General features: G+C 39.9%; 1 protein-coding gene across 1 annotated transcript in view; it reads left to right on the top strand.

Moving 5' to 3' along the window:
* The window catches only part of LOC104282780, a 157,290-nt gene that overhangs the window by 61,341 nt on the left and 74,351 nt on the right, over positions 1 to 21,598 (top strand). Inside the window, 2 exon segments of the mRNA XM_009880910.1 lie at positions 17,204 to 18,137; positions 19,359 to 20,647. Of these exon segments, the coding sequence (XP_009879212.1) occupies positions 17,204 to 18,137; positions 19,359 to 20,647 (2,223 nt within the window).

Below are 21,598 nucleotides of genomic sequence, written 5' to 3'. Positions count from 1 at the left end.
GTTATTCTTTCAAGGCTTTGTAAATGAATTGTTTAATTTGTTCCAGTATCTTTCTGGATACTGAAATGAGGCTGACAGGTCTATAATTTTCTCTTACTCTTTTTTTCCTCCTTTAAAAGTTAAAGTCAAAGTTTTGTCTTCTATTGCCCTGCGATACATCATCTACACTCCAAGTAATGGGAAATAATCACTAATGACTTGGACATTGCTTTAACTACTACCACAAATTCTTGAGGAAGCCCTGGTTCCTTAAATACTTCCTTCTTATTCAAGTATTGCTTAATTTCTCCATAAATAGGTGAATGCTGTCTATAAATAACTGCTTAAATTCTATTTTCAGTACTATGAATGACAGGGATATATTAATGAGGAAGCAGAGACTGAGTATTAAAAAGGTGCAGAGAGGAAATAATTTAGAATTTAGGGAGTAACTAGCTCAATTAAATCCTAAGTCATAAAAGAGTTATATGTTAAGGTCATATGCAAGAAGTTCTCTTTACTTAAAAAAAATAAAAAATAAATAGAGTAATCGGTCTGAGCCTTCTTTAAAAAACGTACATTGGTCCTTAAATTCTTTTATAGTTATTTTAAGATCAGTGATAGATTTAGTTTTGCCTGCTTAGCTTGCCTCTGTCTGTATAGAATCAAGAGCTGGACTCTTACTCAAGAAGTATGCAAGCTGTGGACTTTTAGAGTTGCCTTGCACAATTCTGTCTAGGAAAACATTTAGAGAACATTGTACCTAATTAACTGAGAATTAAATAACATCTTGCAATTTATATATAATTTTTTTACTGAATTAATTTCTGTAGGCTTTTTCCTACCTTCATAATGATTTTAAATGTAAAAGGATAAGACACTTAGTTTGAAATTCCAACTAATTAAAGGAATGCTGTATTTTATGGATTCCTTGCCAGAAGAGAACAATTTAAAAGCAAGCGAGATTACACTAGGGAAAGCAATAGCCCCTAGCATATTTGATAGTGCATTTCAGCATTTGGGTTTAAGAGAGTTTTACATGATTTTACCTAATGCATTATATTCTTATGGTTTTATCTAAAGTCCAAATGCTATCTAAATTTTTAAGTGAAAGTAAGAAAACGTATGTTGCAAACACAAAGGAAAATCTTGTACAAAGTTAAAAAACAGAATAAATAAAATAGAGATCCTATTCAGTCTGACATATATTTTAAACACGTACCATTATGATATTCTTAAAGGTCACAGATGATCTCAAACTGCAAGTTACCTTTTAGATAAAAATGTTGATAATAATGAAAGGGATTGTAAATGTGGTTTAAATTGTTCTTTTCTTTGAGAAGTATCTCTTGCTCTCTCCTCTTGTTAATTACTGTGTGCTAGCATAAGAGAAGCCTCCGCTACAGCTACGTAATAGGTGACATATAGTAATACACTGTATAGACAATAGTAATGAAATCACCTTTACCATATATTTACATATACTTTGAAAATATGCTTCACATGGCCAAATGCAGACTTGAATTTCTATTCTTACAATGGAACTGTTACAGGCCAGACACAGGTCATCTGTAAGCTGAACCTTTCAAGGATATTTCTGGGAGGAAGTTAATTTAGTCATCTGAAAAAAACACAAATGCAAAAGGCAGTCATATAGTTTTTGCATTTGCTCTAATTGCAGCAAGAAAGTCTATATGTCCCACAAAACACATCAAAGCTTTGGGGAAATAAACTAGGTTTAGAATGTGGAACTTATGGATTGTGTACCATAGACCTATTATTAAGTGATTTTAACATTTCCGTGAATTTCATATTAGTTATTAATCATGAGCCCCGCTTTTCAACCTAAAAGGAAAGTTATTAATTATCACAAATGAGGCTTCCTAAAGTTACTTAAAGTAGGTCTGAGACTAGAATGGAATATTTATAATTTAACACAGACTAGTTTTCATTTGTGCAACACAGAAAGACTGACAAACATTCAGATCTGGAGACAGACTATTTTTATTTTTTTTTAAGAAATTAAAAAAAAAAGAAACCCAGAAAAAAGACACTCTCCAGTCTGAGATAAATTTGCCAGTGTGCACCTGAAATTTATTGTCCTACTTTGAAGTCCAGCTGTTTTGGACCAGAAGTTTGGTCTAATGTTGAACTATTTCCTATTTTGAGACGGGTGTTTCATGGAGTATTTAAAATTGTTCTGATCACATAACTTCTTGAAACAAAAAAGACCTTTTCATTCCCACATAAATTAAAAGCTCTAGAAAATTATTTGTATCATCAAAGTAATCTTCCACTACAGTAAAATATGATTGGAAATAGGAATCCTGTGCAAACCAATGATATTTACATATTTTTTTTCATATGGAATTTTATACATAGCTTCCAAGTCTTTCATCTCTCTATGCTAAGCACTGGGAGTTTCAATGCATTTGTACTGACACAATTGTATTTCATAAGTCAAAATGCTTTGGGTGTACTAACTTTCATTTTTTGCATAATAATTTAGAAGAAATATAGGGGAGAATATATACGTTTCGGGGGAGGGGAGGGGGGGGAGGAGGGGGTGGTGGTGAAAGTGCTTCAGATACCTTGTGGTAATAATGTTTGAAACTTAACAGCTGAGTTCCACACCAAGCCAGGGCTTTCTTGCTTCACTTGGCAATCTTGGTTTCATCCTATACACAGAGTTACAGCCCAGCTACAGAAAAGGGATGAGGCACAGTGCGTCTCACAGTCCTGATGTACCAGGCACCCCGGTTTGGGAAATGAATGAAATAAATAGCAGTTGCTGCTCTATCTTAACATATGGGTGATTCTTGGAAGGCAAATCTGAAGCACAGAGCAATGGTGCGCAACCTAGTTGTATTGGAAACCTTGCAGAAGACATCGCATTTGAGGAGTTAGTGATCTTGAACAGACTCTGTCTGCTCTTTTGGGCCTTGAGAAGCCATTGTATTAGCACAGCCAACCACTGTAAGTGAATCTTTTGGAGTGTCCCATACTGGTCTGTGCCAGACACTGATGGATTTTATGAGAGAGATGACATTCCAGCTTGCCGGGAGAAAATCTGTGGTTTCGTTTATTACACAAAATAAAAGGCACTACATCATGGGGGGAGGAAGGAAACTCTCCACAGACAGAATCTGTTCAGTATGCCATGGGACAATCCACCTGGGTCTGCACAGTACTGCACAAAAGTGGAGTTCCCAGCATCTAAAGGGACATAAGATGTACTCACTATCTATATTCCTCTTTTTATTCTATCTTATTAAGACAGGTATTTTATTGCACCATTTGTAAGATCTTTGAAAGCCAGAAAGAACCCTGCTCCATCTCTCTCTTTCTCCCCTTTCTTCCCCACCCCCGGTGCAAAACACTCGTCCCTGACTGAAATGACACCAAGGTTCAATAAAGCTATAGTTGGATATTGGCTCTGTAAGACATGCCATGGAACACTCCTGGGTGATAGTGAAGACTCTGCTTACTCGTTGATATGGGCCAGCAATGTTATGTATGAATTAGTGCAGGCTGACCCCGGGAAGAAGTGACCTACTGGCTCCTTTGAGTTGGATAATGTCACTGACTTCTTTCTAGCTTCAGCCTTGTCCAGTCATTCAATGACGTGCTAGGAAACCTAGTGAGTCACTGTCTGCCTCTGCCTGCAAGCTATTACCAAATCTCCCCCCCACATAAACTCTTTGAGACATAATGTATTTATTATGGGGTCTTAGCCTAATGAAATTTTTGCTATGAATATATGATGTTAACAGCTGACGGTCTAGGTAAGGCATATGTATGCAAATAACTGAGGAAGGTCTTAAGAGCGTTTTTAACTTTTGTTTTTACAAAAATACTAGCACACATTTGCAGGACTGAGGCTATAATGATACTTACTAACTCTTAGTCCCATCATCGTCTGGTACACAATAGGTACGTACACTTGCCAGTGACAACTGAATGAATCACAGTATATTGTGGTCACACAATGCAGTTTTGTAAGAAGGATTTAGATGCTATAACTTGTACAGAATGGTGGACAACTGAATTCAGTTCAAGGTGTGAAACTACAGTGTATGTATAGCTTCCAAACTACTTCAAACTAAAAGTGTTATCATCTCACCTAAATAACCAGATCCTGTTTCTACTAAAATGAATAGCAAAGTGGTTGTAAATATATTTAGATCTTTTTTTAATTCCTTAGAAGAAATGCATAGGAAAATGTGATAGCTAAAACTAATTTAAGATGCCAAGTTTTTGTTTCTGTTTTACGTTATTTTACATTGTATTCTTTTAAATTAAGCAATCAATGTAAGATAGAGCCAATATGGTGTTTCTGTAAAAACAAAAATCTCATCTGTACAATAATTAGAATATAGATAGATGTTCCAGATGGTACACATGCAAAAAGAAGGTTAGCTGTATACCAGATGGTATTATGACCATACATAAAGCAACTGGATAATCATTGTAATACTGTGACATGTCATATTATATGAATAAATACTATGTTTTCCCGAGAAAAAGGTAAAACCATCAGTAAATTAAACCACACAAGGCAGATGTGGCACTTATCCAGGAATTACAGTCCTAGAGGAACAGCAATATTAGAGTCGGATCTTAGAGGCTTTATTTTTTTAATTCATTCCCCTTATGAAAAAGACATAATTCTAATTTGTCTAAAGTATCCTTTACATAATTAATCTTAGCATAAACAACTTTAATGAACTTAGAATACTCTGTATTGCTAAAATGGATTCAATTTTTCTGCTTCCCCCAAGAATACTCAACTTTTATAAACACTTCTATTCCTAAGATATATTTTTTAAATGCAATAGACATTTAGAAAAAAACTTTTCAGGGAAACATCACAATTGCTGGTAAAACATGACGATTCCTATGACAAGATACAAGATCAATATGACAAGAACTTTCTGGATGTTGTTTATATTAATAACATATTCAACAACCTAGATATATTCCTAACCATGAAAGTGGCCTGCACCATAACTAGAAAAAATATTCTTATACTGCCACTGTAATGAATTCCTAGAGATAATGGAAACACTTCTTTGATTTTTTGATATTTTTTTTCCCCCTTCAACAACACAAATTGTTTCTCAAGCATCCAGTGCAGGAATCTGTACGAATGTCATTCAAGCTTTGTGATCTACCATAGATATTTCATCTGTACTTTCTCTATACAGATATTTCAGTTTTTAAAGAAGGAAAATAAGAAAGAAAGAAACATCTCTATAGACGTATTAGAAGGAGACAAATTTCTTCCAAGCTGTCTCCCATCTACTTTAGAAAGACAGTGTGCTCTCTTACAAGAAATGCATGTCTTGTATTTCTGAGAAAGTAGCCCTCTGTAGTTGACATGGTAAAGTTCCAGGTCTGTATGTAGAGTCCTTACTGATGAAATAGGATGAGAAAATGTTGAGCTCCAGTAGCAGTTCCTGGGATACGATCCAGGCTCGTAATTCCCTTCTAAACAAGAAAAGGCTCTGTCCTCTTGTCTTGTTTCTCTGAAAGGCAGCTCCTGTGGACACTTCCAAAGTCTTCCTGAAGGGCATCTTCTGCCTAAGAAACCTTGCATATCAGGAAATCTCTAAAGCTATATTGCCTGCTGATAATGTATTACTCTAAAAGATTAGCGAGGTACTTGTCCTTCTTGAGTTTGAACTGAGCTGTTTATGATGTGCTCTATTACAGCCAAAGATCTATGACCAACTTTTTGGGTATGATTTTGATGTACCACAGTCAGGTCAAGTCTGAGGTTCTTGATTTTGAACGAGCGAATTACTTGAAACTTTTTGCCAAGAAATGATGAACCCTGTCTTCTGAATATGAGAGAGCTTCAGATCAGGCTGATGCTGCAGTCTTCAAGCAGAGGGTGTGTGCAAACAGTCATTGGCAAGACAGCAAAATTGATGCGACATGCATTGTTTTTAGCAAAAATGTGCTAGTATTTATATAACTTCCTGTGCAAGACATGAGATGATTTTACTTACAGAAGTGCAGTGATGTTAGTACACGAGACATATACTAGGAACATGTTGCTGGTGTAGTATGAGGACATCACTTTAACTGTAAAATATTTCCAATATAAACACAGATTCAGTCATAGCTGAACAGTTTCTCCTGAGTGAAAAAGCAAATCACTTGTTTCGTATTTGAATTAGGTCATTCTGTTAATCTGGCTTTTTGAGTCAAAAAGGGACCTCTCTGGTATTAGTTCATAAGACTGAAGTTGTAAAAGTAAAAAATTAATGCAACAAATATGTTTTTGTTTGTTGTTGAAGGTTCTGACAGCTACTGTAAGAAAACATTTCCATGTTTATAAGATATAGCACAGCATGTAATTTGTTAATAACCTGGCAAGAAAGTAGGCTATATTTGTCACAGGGGAGCAGTGGGATGAAAGCTACTTTGGTCATTGAATCCTAGCCGTATGCTTGGGGGCCATCAACACAAAGTGTTTTTAAAAACAAATAAGCAAATTGAAAAAAAGAAAAAATAAAAACCCAAACCAACCAACTCCTGCCCCCTTCCCAAACTCTCAAAATAGATAGTGACAGATCTTCAGGGTAGAAGGAACAGCTGCATCATCCAGTATAGTTTCCTTATATCACTTATAACAATGAATAGAACATTTCCATTGATAAAAGCAACTTGTGGGGATAAAGCCTATGCTTTGGAAGAATCTGCAGTTGTGAACTGAAGACCTCTGGAACCGTGAGAATCCTTTGCTTCTTAAGCAGCTTATTCTGATAACATATCTATTATAGGCCTAGTTAAAAAAATGAAGTCCAATTTCTAAGTTGAATTGTTTATTTTCACGTACTTATTCTTGCTATACCTCTCTTCACTGCATTTGATTTCTATACTGTCTTCTAAGCATAACTGCATGAAGTACACAAGTCACCTATCTTTCTTTTGAAGCTGAAAAGAAGCTCAGTTTCCAATATTACTGATTCTTAGGAACTCTCCTCATCTCAAAACCTTATTTGTAGACTCCTAATCTTTTTTTGAATGGTCTAGTTCGCAAATTGATCCATCTCACTTTGCATGACTCTTTCTATCCCTAGGTATCTTTCTCTTAGTTTCTAGCATCTACTGATGTTTTCAGCAATGATTCTTCATCCTGATTTGATGAATAATGTGGATCTAATATTGATCCATGTGGAACACTTAAACCGCGTATACCCCTAGCATCAGGGAAATGGTTTTTGTTTCATAGTGTTTTTCTCCAACATCTAGATCCATTGCCTTTATGGCTACACCTGCTATGCTTTTTAGCAGTTAAAAAAATTGCATAGATAGCATAATTTCCAGTAATAAGTACTGTTGGAGCATGGTATTAAAAGATGAGTCTCACATAAAAAGTGGAAATAGTTCAGCCCAGGTTTTAGCTTCAGTTATTTCATGCTCTTTTTACATTCAGATATGTTATGTCCAAAGCACCTTGTATGTTCAGAAGCAGTTCAAGTCTAAACTCAGCAAAATAAGCACAAACAAAATGTGTAAGCAGTTCTATTTGTTAATACTAATGTTTCATTTACACAGAAAGATAATAACTTTTGTAATTTTCACTACAAGTACTTATTACTAGTAACTTTCAAATGTTTACAAGTAGGAACGATGCATTCATTAAGATATCAAAATGAAACGTATCTACCTATCATCATTTTTTGGGAACCTGGGCCAATGTCTTGTCTGCAGAATCCTTGTAACATACAAGGATTCATTATCTGGTCACTCAGAGTTGACCTACACAGGCATGTAAAATTCTATTGATCACTGCTGAAGTTTTGAATGTTTATAATCTGGAAACTTGGATCTACAGGAGAAAATATACAATTTGTCAAGAACCAGAATGGAGCTAAAATATAATGAGAGCATTTTAGTATATGACAGAGACAGTACTCATCAATGTCCTGAGGGAGGGCTACAGGCATGATAACAACAGCCAGGGAATGTTTCTTTTCCTACTGTATTTGTACTACTCTCTAGCACAGAGATCATTTACTTTGGATACATGATAAAATCTTGGATATCTACAGAAGGAAAAAAGATATATCTACGTATGAGTTATACCTCAAGGAATTATTCCTCAGGTTTGCTGAGTTCCTTGATGTAAACACTCGTACGCTGTAGCCCCACAAACATAAAACTCAAGAAACATTCATTTGATGTTAACACACTATTTTAAGTTTGAAAAAGAATAAACAGAACCTAATTAGTGAAGACTAATGGAGAATAGATCATGAATTTGAAAGAACAGCAATAAAAGATGGAAAAAGTTGACGAAACACCTCTCTATTAATATTAGATAAACAGATGTACTTGACCATCACCTGTGTATGATAGCATCTTAGTGCTTTGTGTACTTAGAGAAAATGCCATGTTACTGTCTACTGGTACTTCCTCGTTCTGTACTTTCACTGATATCCACCAGAAAATAAGAACAACTTTGTTTTGCATAGGTCCACGGGCAAAAAAAAATCCTGCCCTTCAAAACTCTAGTCTCACCTTGTTGAGATTTTCTGTTTCCTTGCTTCTGCCCACTTCTCTTTAATTACAAGCACTGACAATATGCTACATTTTTATCTTGACTGCCTTTATTTCTAGGGCTTAGTAAACTCTCACAAGCAAAAGTTCAGATCTTCAAAGAAGAAAGAACAATTTTTTTGGTTTAGTTTGAGTTGTTGCAACAGAGGTTGCTCACTGTATTTGTTACTGTATTTAATGCAGTTGTATGTGAATGCTTTATTCTTTTTGGACTGAAATAAAAATGGAAATTTGATTAAGTATGTCTTCTAACTAAATGGTTCATGTGTGTACAACTTAACTCAATGCTAATATTTCACTAAATTTCCTGGATGGAGCTGGCTGGACAGGATTATAAACGGTATAGATCTATAAACAGTATAGAAGAGTATAGAGAAAAGATAGGATTTGTTAGAAAAGGATGTGAATTAAAGCTTTAATGTAAAATGTGGATACTTAGCAAGAGGCTTCCAGAAGCAGTAAAAAAAAAAAAAAAAAAATATCTACAGAAAGACATATTTAAAGATTCTTCAGAAATACATTGAATTACTGTCTAGAGAATGAGTCACCAACTGAAGTCTAGTATTGTTGTTAAGTGAAAAAAATCCAACCTGAATACTACCCAGAGTCAGTCTGGAGCCATAGGTGAGTCGTCATTCTTTATTGCAGAGAAATATGTACTAGAAGTCTAGCAGAGGATATTCAAGCAGTAACGAGTGTTACACAGCACAGTTTATTTTGTTGCTTTTTTTTTCTACAAAGATATTATGAAAAATATCCATCTTAGGTTTTTGTTGTCCTTGTGGTCTCTCCAACAGTGCCACACTGGATGATTTATCCCACTTTAAATGAAGATACAGTGCATCAGAGATGATAACCAGGAGACGCTTTTACACCATAAAGTAATGAGCACTACCCCCATTCCCCGCCTTCCTTGGTGAACACAGTCTTTCCCTTATGAGAGTAGAGGAGTAGTTAGCTGTGCCGAAGCTAGCACAGCTGGGCTCTGCAGGCCCGGGAGGGAAAAGAGCTGATTTCCAAACTGAGCAGCTGCACATCATTCTTAAGAATAATTTAGCCGTTTTCTCCTCATTTAAATGGAGCGGGCTCCAGAGTTTACTAAGCCACTCAGACTGAGGACAGATGTAATTTCTATGTGTATGAACACATAGCAGACAATTTAGGACTCCCTAGATTCCTAACCAAAAGTGAATCGCCAGTGCCAGTTTAAGAACAGTGAGTGCAATGTACTGTTAGCATGAGATAATCAGTCAGCCACTTACCGTAATAAGTGAAGTGTGGTCTCAATGAGTAGTATGATGGGAACTGCATTATAGTACTCTATTGTAAAGGGAACAATGGAGTAGGAGCCAATGGAAACTGTTTTTAACTATTTCTGTGGAAGCTTAACTTCAACATTTTTCTTTCAGTCAAATATTAGTAAATATTTGTAAAGCAAAACATTTCAGTTCTTTCTAAAGATACCACTCAATTAAGGCAGGTTTGTTTCATCTAAGCTATGGAGTAGTTAGTCTTACAAAAAAGAAAAAAGAATTGCCTATGTAGAATAAGCTTGGCATTTACAAAACTTCTTGTAAATGGTGATGAATAGTGAGACTTGTCAGGGTGATATTTTCTTCTTCTTAACAGTTTATTCCAATAAATTGGTGTTTTCTTATCAAACCAAAACATCTTATTCCTTACCAAGATCATGTGAATCTCAAATTGAGGTCCATGAACTATACTTGTTTTCTCAGATGTAAACTGATGACATAGGTGTTTAGGAAAAGTCCAGTTTCTAGGATCTTCTACAAACTCTGCCACTATCGTACCAGGCTTGTTGAGTGAAACATAAGTAATCTGCTCTTGCCCAAAGCCTAAAGTTACTTGTCCTGCTTTTGTCACTGACTGATATCTGATGGAGACAAGTGGAATGTGTATTAGCACATTCTATCAATCAAAATTTATTTTACTTGTCTTGTGAACCTCCTAATCTATTGTAAGATATTTGAAAATAGAGAAATTTTGGTAGCTGTTAAAAATTACATGTTATTAAGGATAAAGTAAAATTATTGCAATATTTGCCAAACCTCATTAACTAAATAAGTTAAGGAACAGATTAGTCTCAATTCTCTTTGTAGACATCAAGTGAGCAGATTGCTTAAATGGGAGATGTACCAAAAACCAAAGAAGTTAAAATTCAACTTCTTTTTAAAAGGAGCGGTTTAACTATTTTTAAAATGTACTAGTAGAAGAGAATTATTTGTATTTTCATATCACTTCACTTTAAACTAATTGACTTGCAATCATTACAAGTTGTCTGATGGGTTTGTTCCCTTCAACACCCCCCCCCCCAAAAAAATATCTAGACAATATGAAATAATTGAACCATATAATTACCAGAAGGTGATCACTAGAAATTCAAAATGCTTTTTTCATCAACACTTCCACTTTGAGGTCATTTAGAGACTACTACAATACTGATGATTTTAACTTCTGAAATATCTGTGTTAGTGACTATTCTTCTAAGGAGTACATTTTGAGGTGTCTTTAATGTTGAAAATCTTGATGCAAAAAGCCATATTCTAAAGCATCAGATAAGCAGTTAACATTTAGGAGAAAATCCCTTCCAGCTTTATGTGGTTCTGAATGAATTATAAACTTTTGAAATAATCTCCTCTCTCAGTTAAAGATTCTGTCTGGGATACTAATAATGGGTTTTCTATTTAAAAAAAAAACCAACAAAACAAAACGTAAGATGAATATGAAAACTTATGTGCTCCAAGAAGCAAATTTTTTTATTGCAGAGATGCAGAGATTGTGTACCCACACTCATTAGAAAATATGGCAATAGATTGTCCTTCTTAAAATGGAATGAATGGCACGTAACATTGACTTTTATACACAGTCAAATAAGTTGTAGGCTTTAGCAGGTCTGTTAGCAAGAAGGCAGCTATTAGGGTAAACAGTGTTTCATTTTTATTTTTATTTTTACTTTTCCTCATTGAGAAACCATTGTACGAGAGAGTTAAAGGTGAAAGTGGAAATAAACAGGGTCGGGGGGGAAAGGCATAGGTCTTTACTATATAAGTACTTTAGGAGAATCGCAATGCTTTAAGCAAATATCTTGGGGTCATCATGGTCCATCACAGTACAGCAGTTCTTGGGTAGCTATAGGAATGACTGTAAGTACAGAATATTATTGAAGCAAATATATCTGTTCTGGAAGGTATCTTTGCTGTAAGCCTTAGCATATTCTGTAAAGGTATGTGGTTCAAAGGTCTTTCCATACAGAAGAGTACTACAGTGAGAACATCTTACAAGATTTGGTAATCCTTCAACCTGCGTGCCTGCTAGAATTGAGGGCAAGCTCCTTCTTCTTTTCTTTTGAAGTTTGTTCAGTTTTTTCTTTGTGAAGGAACACAGGAAACCTGTCACAATTTTTTTACGAAATGTTTCTCTGTATAAGCGATATTGGTGACTTCTGTGAGTTATTGTTTTGATGTGAGTAGTTCAAATTCAGCAAGAACTGTGTATGAATGTGTACAGATTGGTGGGGGTGGGGAAAGGAATATTGTTGCTTTTAAGATGTAGTTTAATTATTACAGACTTCTTAGTAACCACAATAGTCATAAACACTTGTATCTATCCTCAAGAAACATTATTTTTCCCTCTTCTGCTCAAGAATGAAAAGCTTCAAGAGCAATGGCAGTAGGCAATGAACACTTGGCAATTTTAAGCACCTGTTTGCTCATGTACACACATATATGCACAAGCATTTAATTTTGAAAATGCATTTACCAGTTATTGCCCTACAAAACAAAATCCTATGGATTGTATCTAAAAGGCCAGGTAAAGAGTATTTTTCAGGTTCTTTAACAAAACACTACTTGCTCTTTCTCTGCAGCCTTAGTTCAGTAAGAGTTCATCTGAAAGCTTCTGGAGAGGTCCTTAGATGAGTGAATCATAAGGATTCAATCTCTTTAAATCCTCTGGAAGAACTGCAAAGAGATACTGAAGCATCATGACCCTAAAAAAAGTACATATATACGTAACAGAAACATGTTGTAGTGTTATATATCACACATATGAGTTTTATTAAGCCAATGCTTTTTGAGAACACAGGAACAGGGGAAAAAAATAAGTTACCTTTTGTTTGTGAGAGATGAGAAGGGAATGGAAGGCGAGAAAATAAACACTGTGAGTTTTGGGTTTTTCTGTTTGGTGTTTGGGTTTTTTTTTTAATTGCATGTAAATATTTTCCTGAATATCTGAAAAATCTCATAATGATTTACTGTTTTGTTTTTTTTTTTTCTGTATCCTGAACACTTTAAGTTACAGTGTCTTTTGAGCTATCCTTACTTTGTGTGAAGGGAGATAAAAGGAATTTTAAAAACACTGACATAAAGAAGAGGCAATAACTTTTTTTCCTTTTCTAAAGTGGCAAAAAAAAAGTTAAGTTTTCTGTGTATATTTCCCCTCTTTTTGACCATATAATATTGGGCAGCTGAAAGATTATTTTCTTTTCTTTTTCTCTATTGGATGTCTTCTAACACATGGCTCACCCAGGAAAAACTCATTAAATTCCACCTCACTGCTATTTTTTATTGCAAGGAACTAGTATTTGTTTTTAAAAAAGTTTGGGTGACCTAACTGTATTCCAACAACCAAATATAATGAACTGATTTCACTGAGAATTTGTTCTGAGGACACAGAATCCTCTAACAACTGCAGTCTCAGGAGTAGCAGAACAGTCACCAACATCTTTGCCTGATACTTTTGACAAAGAAAAAATACTAAGGGTTTCGGAGGGCAACAAAAAGGAACTCTGTAGAACGATTTTCTTCTTTGACAAGAAGCCAGCTAGTCAGAGCAGGAAAGGAGACTTTGTCTAACTAGAATGGGTCTCCAAGGCAGAGGAGTAGAGCTATCAATTCTGTTTCCTGCCATGCTCAGTGCCCTTTAGGCTAACAAACTACAGTTTTTTTGGACACTGAAGTGTTAGGCAAGTTATCAGAAAAGGTGGAGGAAGTAAATTTGCTGGTTTTATGCTGAATGAAAAACCGCTTTACAATAAGGATGTTATGACTGTTTTTTTTCTGACAGTGTTGCATTATAGTTAACAATACTGTCACATACAGTGACAGGGCTGGAATGGAAGGGCTTCATTCCAGTTAGAGCTAACTGTTGCAGACTGCTCCTTTCCAACTCCATCCTTTCTGCTGGCATCTGCACTACTGCTGCTTGCTGTGAGGGAAGCTCTTCCTCTCAGTGCCGCCAAGAAGGTTCCATTTCCACGGAGAAGAGGAGCAATGCCTCTGGTACTAACCCCATGGTTGCCTCTCAAGCCATTATTTTCATATTCTTTTAGCAGCTCACCCCTGTAAAATAGCAACTAGGTTTTATGATGAAATATGTATGAAATCTGAAAAGCAGACTGCTATGTGTGCTCACATTTTCTTGATCATTGTTTTGATGGCTGTCTCTTAGTATTCAAAATCTGTTTTTATTTACACTGATGTGAATTCAGAGTGACTTTTCTGAGATGCATCAGGTGTATTCTGCTGAAACCCATGGCATGATTTATCTGAAAGGTTGAAATAACAACAAAAAGTTGTATATATTTGGTTAGTTGGACTATTGCATGCCTTATTATTAGCTGATTCTTTCTCTTCTTTGGAGTGCATGTAGTACATAATGAGGTGCAGAGGGAAGGCATGGCAACTATTCTCAAGGGACATATGTAAATAAGAAGTATTGGCACTTTTCTCAGCAATATTAAGTTTCTGAACAAAATGTTAAATAAAAAAAAAAGTCAAGGAAATGGTGCATAAAATGTGCATGAATCAGGTCCTAACTCTGTAATCTAACTCTTGGGGAACAATTAAGGCATTACAAAGTCTCAAGGCATTTATCTGTCATTTTCACTGGTGCAAGGGGAATTAAAAAAAAAAAAAAAACAAAAAACCACTAATGGAAATCTTAATTATACATACCTAATTATGAAAATTTCACAGAAGTGCAGAAAAGGAAAGCTTCCTAACACTAATAATGCTGCTTATAAAATACCATAAACAAGGCTGAGAGCTTGGGAGGACCTCTGATGGAATCCTTCTCTAATCTTCTATAGGAAAAAGCAGCATAATAGTAAGGAAAATTAAAACAAACCACAATTCTGCAAGCAGAATTTCAGTAAAAGGTAAATGTCTTTACCTATAATAGAATCAAGCACAATATACGTTTCTTTAATTGCAGACATTTAGAATTGTTTGTATATAAAGTATTCAAATTTGCCAGGAACAAAGAGGGAGCAAATTACAATATTTCCGTACTACTTAGTGTAAGATCATGCCTCAGCTGTAATCCTAATCTTAAGAATTATGAAAGGTTTTGGTTTTAACCAGTCTGTATAATCCAAAAGGTCTTGGGGTTGAAACTGTGGGATCCTGAGTGGGAATAAATATCTTGGGGGCTAGGGATACTCAAAAATAGGGAGACTACTGAGAATATTGACTAGTGGATATAACATGAATTAAGCCATGACAGACTAAGCGAGCAGAGCATGGTGGGGGAGAACTGAAAAAAAAAAAAAAAAAAAAGTGAAGAAGTGCCTTGCTTCCATGATCCTAGACCCATCAAGAGTGGTATTGAAGGGGATGCCCATGGAGGAGCCGTACCAGGGACCAGTGAGGGTGTTGGAGGTGCAGGACCGTACCAGGGACCAGTGAGGGTGTTGGGGTACCGGTGCAGGAGGGCAGGTGGTGAACGATGGACTACCTCAGCGGCTGTCTGGGACAGGGGCAGTCTTTGGATGTGGTTTGGAGGAAGACACATGTCTGACTTTTGGCTTCTTTGTTTTTTCTGAGGAAGCTAGGTTTATACAAGAGACTGTTGAAGTCATGCTTGTTAAGGCTACAAAGCATGGTTCTGAACAGCAAACACCTGGAAGAATAGGGTGAAATCCTGGTCTTGGTTTAATGTTTTCATTTTTGGTATAATAAAAGCTAGCTAAATATTCATATCTATATCTATTAAAATGCCATGTGCCTTGGCAGTCCGCTGTTCGAGCAGATAATACAGTTTCACTATAGGCCTAGTTCCTTCCTTCTTGAACGAACACAAACGCTGGTGGGAATCAATGTGCATTTTTTTCTTTGTAAAATCTGGCTCTTCTTGGTCCCATTGTGTCCAGTTCTGGGTTCCCCAGCTCAAAAAGGACAGGGAACTGCTGGAGAGGGTCCAGCAAAGGGCTACAAAGATGATTAGGGGATTGGAGCATCTCTCTTATGAGGAAAGGCTGAGGGACTTGGGTCTTTTTAGTCTAGAGAAAAGACAACTGAGGGGCGATATTATTCATGCTTATAAATACTTAAAGGGAGGGTGCCAGGGTGATGGGAACAGTCTTTTTTCAGTGGTGCCCAGTGATGGGACAAGAGGTAATGGGCACAAACTTGAACATAGGAAGTTCCCTCTAAACATGAGGAGAAACTTCTTTGAGGGTGGCAGAGCACTGGAACAGGCTGCCCAGAGAGGTGGGGGAGTCTCCTACTCTGGAGACATTCAAACCCCGCCTGGACGCTGTTCTGTGCAACCTGCTGTAGGTGACCCTGCTCTGGCAGGGGGGGGTGGACTAGATGATCTCCAGAGGTCCCTTCCAACCCTGACCATTCTGTGATTCTGTGACCATGGAAGAAACATACCGCAAGGACTAAGCCTCCATTTATCCCACTCAGTAATAAGGGCCGGCAAGGGGCGCTTTTGGGGGCTCTCAAAGCCAGGAAGCGCAGCCAGCTCACGCCGGGACCAGCAGCTCGGGGGCGGGCTGCTGATGCGGAAGGGGCGGGAGCCAACACTGCCCGCGGTGTTTCTAAACGGGCGGTGCCGGACGCAGGCAGCCAGTAGGCATCACCCAGGACGTCACCGCAGTGGAGAGCGGGCCAGTGGGCCGCAGCACTTTGCAGGGTGAGTGGGTGAAAGCCGCTCGACCTGGGCAGGAAGCCGTGGTAACCAGTGGGCAGAAGGCCATGGCATCCCTGAGCTCCGCACTGAGCAGCTCTGATGGGGCCACCCAAGCAGAGCTCGTACGGGAATGTGAGGAACATGCTCACTATATTGAATTTTAGTCAGGGCAAATTCGGTGGAGCAAAGAATATTTATTACGGCACTGGGAGTTAAACAGGGTATCTCTCTTCCTCTGGCTCGTTTTTCTCTTACAAACGCTTGTTTGTATTTCGTATTCCTTATTCATGTTTCTTCTTCAAAAATAATTTGCATAATCGACGAGTTTTTGGAACGCAACGCACCCCCAATTACATAGTCAATAAGTTCTTGGAATGCAACCCACCCCTGAACATGGCCCCTCCCTTCTAGCTGTGCAGGCCCTATGCTTCCTCAGGGGTCTTCCTGGTGGTCATCAGAGGGAGGCTTAAAGTCTTTATCACCATGTCCTTCTTGTGGCTTCTTTATTCTTTACACTTCTGTGGTTATCTTAGCTGACAACACCACCCTTTGTTTTCCAGTACTTTCAACCGTTGCTTTCAACTGATATCCTATCTAACACTATCTCTTTTCCAAACGCATCGCAAGCACACACCTATCTTAGCTGAAGCCATAGCAAGCACACATCCATTTTAGCTGAAGCAAAATTCTTTTCCTAAATTACTTATTACAGGAACATGCTGCCACCCGGGTGTTAGGCTGCAGGGTGTGCCCTGCTCTTACGCCAGTGTGGAATGGTAGTGGTGAGCAGGCCTGTGGGAGGTGTGCCCAGGTAGAGGAGCTCCTTCGCCTGGTGGTGGAGTTCCTTGAGGAGGTGAGTCAATTGAGAAGTATAAGGGAGTGTGAGCAAGAGATAGATCGCTGGAGTTGCACCCTGCCTTCCCTGAAAGAAGCACATCAGGCAGACAGAGCTCTGCATACAGAGCACTCCCCACCCTCCAGCAGCGTGGCTGAATGTGGAGATTCAGAGGACAGGGGCCAGTGGCAACAAGTCCCTGCCCGGCGTGGCAGGTGTGCCTCCCAAGTAACCCCCACACCATCCCAGGTGCCCTTGCAAAACAGATACGATGTTCTGCAAAGGGAACCAGAGGATGACAGCTCGCCGAACTTGGAGGTGTCACTGAGACCAAGATGGATTACGCCTCGTATAACAACTTTCTCAGTAATGAAAGAAAGACGTGTCCTTGTAGTAGGGGACTTGATTCTGAAGGGAGTGGAGGGTCCCATATGTAGACGAGACCCAATCCGTAGAGAAGTCTGCTGTCTTCCTGGGGACAGAGTTAAGGATGTCCAGAGGAAACTCCCTACCCTAGTTCGGCCTGTTGACTACTACCCATTAATGATTTTTCAGTTAGGCAATGACGAAATTTCAGGAAGAAGCCTGAGGGCAATGAAGAAAGACTTCAGGGCCCTGGGATGGGTGGTTAGGGCATCAGGAGCACAAGTAATGTTTGCTTCTATCCCACCAGTTGCTAGGATTGATGAGGAGATAGACAGGAAACGCCAGCTGATCGATGCCTGGCTCAGAGACTGGCGTCATTGGCAGGACTTTGGGTTCTTTGATCATGGGCTGCTTTTCAAGACACCAGGCCTGCTGGCAACAAATGGTAAAAGCCTGTCTCGCAGGGGGAAGTGGGGTTTAGGGCAGGAGTTGGTGGGGCTCATTGACAGAGCTTTAAATTAGATTCAAGGGGGGTTGGGGATAGATCTGGGCTTGCTAGCAAAAATCCTGAAAGTGGCATGCTGGCACTAGATTTGAAAAAGGAAGGGGGCGTAACCGGGCTCCTTAGGAGTAAGTCTGGTGGTGGCGGAATTATGGCTTCCCTCAGTAAAAAGGAGAAGGGACCAATAGCCCAGCTGAAGTGCTTATACACTAATGCATGTAGCATGGGCAAGAAACAGGAGGAGCTGGAAGCCGTTGTGTAGCAGGATAATGCCATCACAGAAATGTGGTGGTATGACTGACATGGCTATAGTGCTGCCATGGATGGCTATAGGCTCTTCAGGAAGGACAGGCAAGCAAGGAGAGGGGGGGAGGAGGGGGTGGCCCTGTATGTCAGGGAGTGTTATGAATTGAACTAAATGATGGTGACAATAGGGTTGAGTGTTTATGGGTAAGAATCAGGGGGCGGGACAACAAGGCAGATATTGTAGTAGGAGTCTGTTATAGACCACCCAATCAGGATGAGGAGGCAGATGAAATATTCTACAAGCGGCTGGGAGAAGTCTCGAGATTCTAAGCTCTTGTCCCCGTGGGGGACTTCAACTTGCTGGATATATGCTGGGAATGCAATACAGCAAGGAGGGAACAGTCTAGAAGGTTCTTGGAGTATACTGGGGATAACTTCCTGACGCAGCTGGTGAGGGAGCCGACTAGGGGAGGTGCCCTGCTGGACCTGCTCTTTGTAAACAGGGAAGAGCTTATGGGAGATGTGACGGTTGGAGGCTGTCTTGGGAACAGTGATCGAGAAATGATAGAGTTTTTGATTCTGGGAGAAGCAAGGACGTGGGTCAGCAGAACTGCTACCTTGGACTTCTGGAGGGCAGACTTTGGACTTTTCGGGAGCCTGGTTGACAAAGTCCCTTGGGAGGCAGTCCTCCAGGGCAAAGGAGTCCAGGAAGCCTGGATGTTTTTCAAGAAGGAAGTCTTAAAGGCACAGGAAGCAGGCTGTCCCCATGTGCCGAAAGACAAGCCGTCAGGGAAAAAGACCAGCCTGACTAAACAGGACACTAGGGTTGCAACTTAGGGAGAAAAAGAGGGTTTATGGCCTTTGGAAGGAAGGACAGGCCACTCATGAGGAATACAAAGAAGTAGTGAGGCTATGTAGGGGAAAAAATTAGGAGGGCCAAATCCCAGCTAGAACTAAACCTGGCTTCTGCTGTCAAGGACAACAAAAAAAAATGTTTCTATAAATATGTTAGCAATAAAAAGAGAACCAAGGATAATCTCTGTCCTCTAGTAGACAGGGCCGGTAACATAGTGACCAAGGATGAGGAGAAGGCTGAGGTCCTTAATGCCATCTTTGCCTCAGTCTTCTGCAGTAGGACCAGTTGTTACCTGAGTATCCAGACCTCTGAGCTAGAAGACAGGGATGGGGAGGAGAATGAAGCCCCTGTAATCCAAGGGGAAATGGTGAGGGGCCTGCTTCAGCACCTGGAGATACACAACTCTATGGGGCCGGATAGAATCCATCCAAGGGTACTGAGGGAGCTGGCAGAAGTTCTATCCAGGCCACTTTGCATCATTTATGAGCAGTCCTGGCTAACCGGGGAGGTCCCAGCTGACTGGAGGTTGGCAAATGTGACACCTATCCACAAGAAGGGCCGGAAGGAGGATCCAGGGAACTATAGGCCAGTCAGTCTGACCTCAGCGCCTGGGAAGGTCATGGAACAGATCATCATCAGTGCCATTACACGGCACGTGCAGGAGAACAGGGTGATCAGGCCCAGTCAGCATGGGTTTGTGAAAGGCAGGTCATGCCTGACAAAGCTGATCTCCTTCTATGATAAGGTGACACGCTTAGTGGATGAGGGAAAAGCTGTGGATGGTATCTACCTGGATTTTAGCAAATCTTTTGACACTGTTTCCCACAGCATTCTCCTGGAGAAACTAGCTGCTTGTGACCTGGACAGGTGTACTCTTGACTGTGTAAAAAACTGGCTGGATGGTCATGCCCAGAGAGTGGTGGTGAATGGAGTTAAATCCAGTTGGTGTCTGGTCACAAGTGGTGTTCTTGAGGGCTCGGTGCTGGTTCTCTTTAGTATCTTCATCAGTGACCTGGACGAGGGGATCGAATGCACCCTCAGTAAGTTCGCAGATGACACTAAGCTAGGTGAGCATGTTGATCTGCTTGAGGGTAGGATGGTTCTACAGAGGGATCTGGACAGGCTGGACTGATGGGCCAAGGCTAATGGTATGAGGTTCAACAAGGCCAAGTGCCAGATCCTGCACATGGGTCACAACAACCTCAAGCAGCGCTACAGGACTGGGGCAGAGTGGCTCGAAAGCTGCCTGGTAGAAAAGGACCTGGGGATGTTAGTGGACATCTGGCTGGATATGAGCCAGCAGTGTGCCCAGGTGGCCAAGAAAGCCAACGGCACCCTGGCCTCGGTGGAGGCTGGATGGATTTGCCATCCCTGGAGATGTTTAAAAAAAAAGTGTAGACGTGGTACTTGGTGACATGGTTTAGAAGTGATTTTGTCAGGTTAGGTTAATGGTTGAACTTGATCTTAAAGGTCCCTTCCAATCTCAACAATTCTATGATTCTATGATTCAATTATTGGTACTTAAATGAGGTATTTGCATTAAGTGCCTAATGCCCCCCTCCCTAAGCAAAGGAGAGTGGTGCCCTCCACAAGTCTGGCTTAGATACTGGGGTGCCTCCACCGGCTGTGGGCAGAGCTTAAAAGAACATAGCTCTCCCCAGCTGCATAGATTCAGGTTGAGTGTCTTACAAACAAGCCAACTCCAATGGGTTTGTGGAAACGTAAGTCCAGAAAGAGCGACAATACTTCCCCCCCCAGCTATGTTTGGTTGGGGCTGGGTAGGCTCCCTGTGCTCGTGGAGCTGGCAGTCCTGGGGCTGTGAGCACTGCTGGCCCTGGGCAGGGGACACGTTGCCAATGGCTGGAGGGCAGCTGGGAGCACTGAGGAGGGAGCAAGGTGGGGTGCAAAAGCCAAGAGGACCCCCTGGCACAGCTGGGGTGGAGACATCTCCTGGGTGAGGCCCCACCATGGGCAGCCCCTCATGGCTGCCTCTTGTTCAGGGAGGCCAAGAGCAGTGGGACGCAGAGGCAGACAAGAGGGTAAATGTGACAGCAAAGAAAAGCAGTGCTCCTGGGGAAGGCCGTTTTCATTTCCAAACAGGGTTTTGTGGTTTGTTTGCTTGTTTTTTCCCCTTTAACAATTTTAACTGTATCTTTTTTGAGGTTTTTCTGTACTGCACCCCTCAGTCTATGAGGTGGCCGAGGCGCTGGTTGGAAGATTGGTAAGCCCTGCTCCCATAGGCACAGCCCAGGAACAGGCTGGGGTTTTGGGGTGACAGCGCAGAGGCCAGCAGGGGAAGAGG

This window comes from Charadrius vociferus, unplaced genomic scaffold (assembly GCF_000708025.1).
Source record: "Charadrius vociferus isolate BGI_N301 unplaced genomic scaffold, ASM70802v2 scaffold150, whole genome shotgun sequence".
In the NCBI taxonomy this organism is placed as follows: Eukaryota; Metazoa; Chordata; class Aves; order Charadriiformes; family Charadriidae; genus Charadrius; species Charadrius vociferus.
The sequence above is the reverse complement of the archived record's forward strand: the minus strand, read 5'-3'. Positions and strand labels throughout refer to the sequence as shown.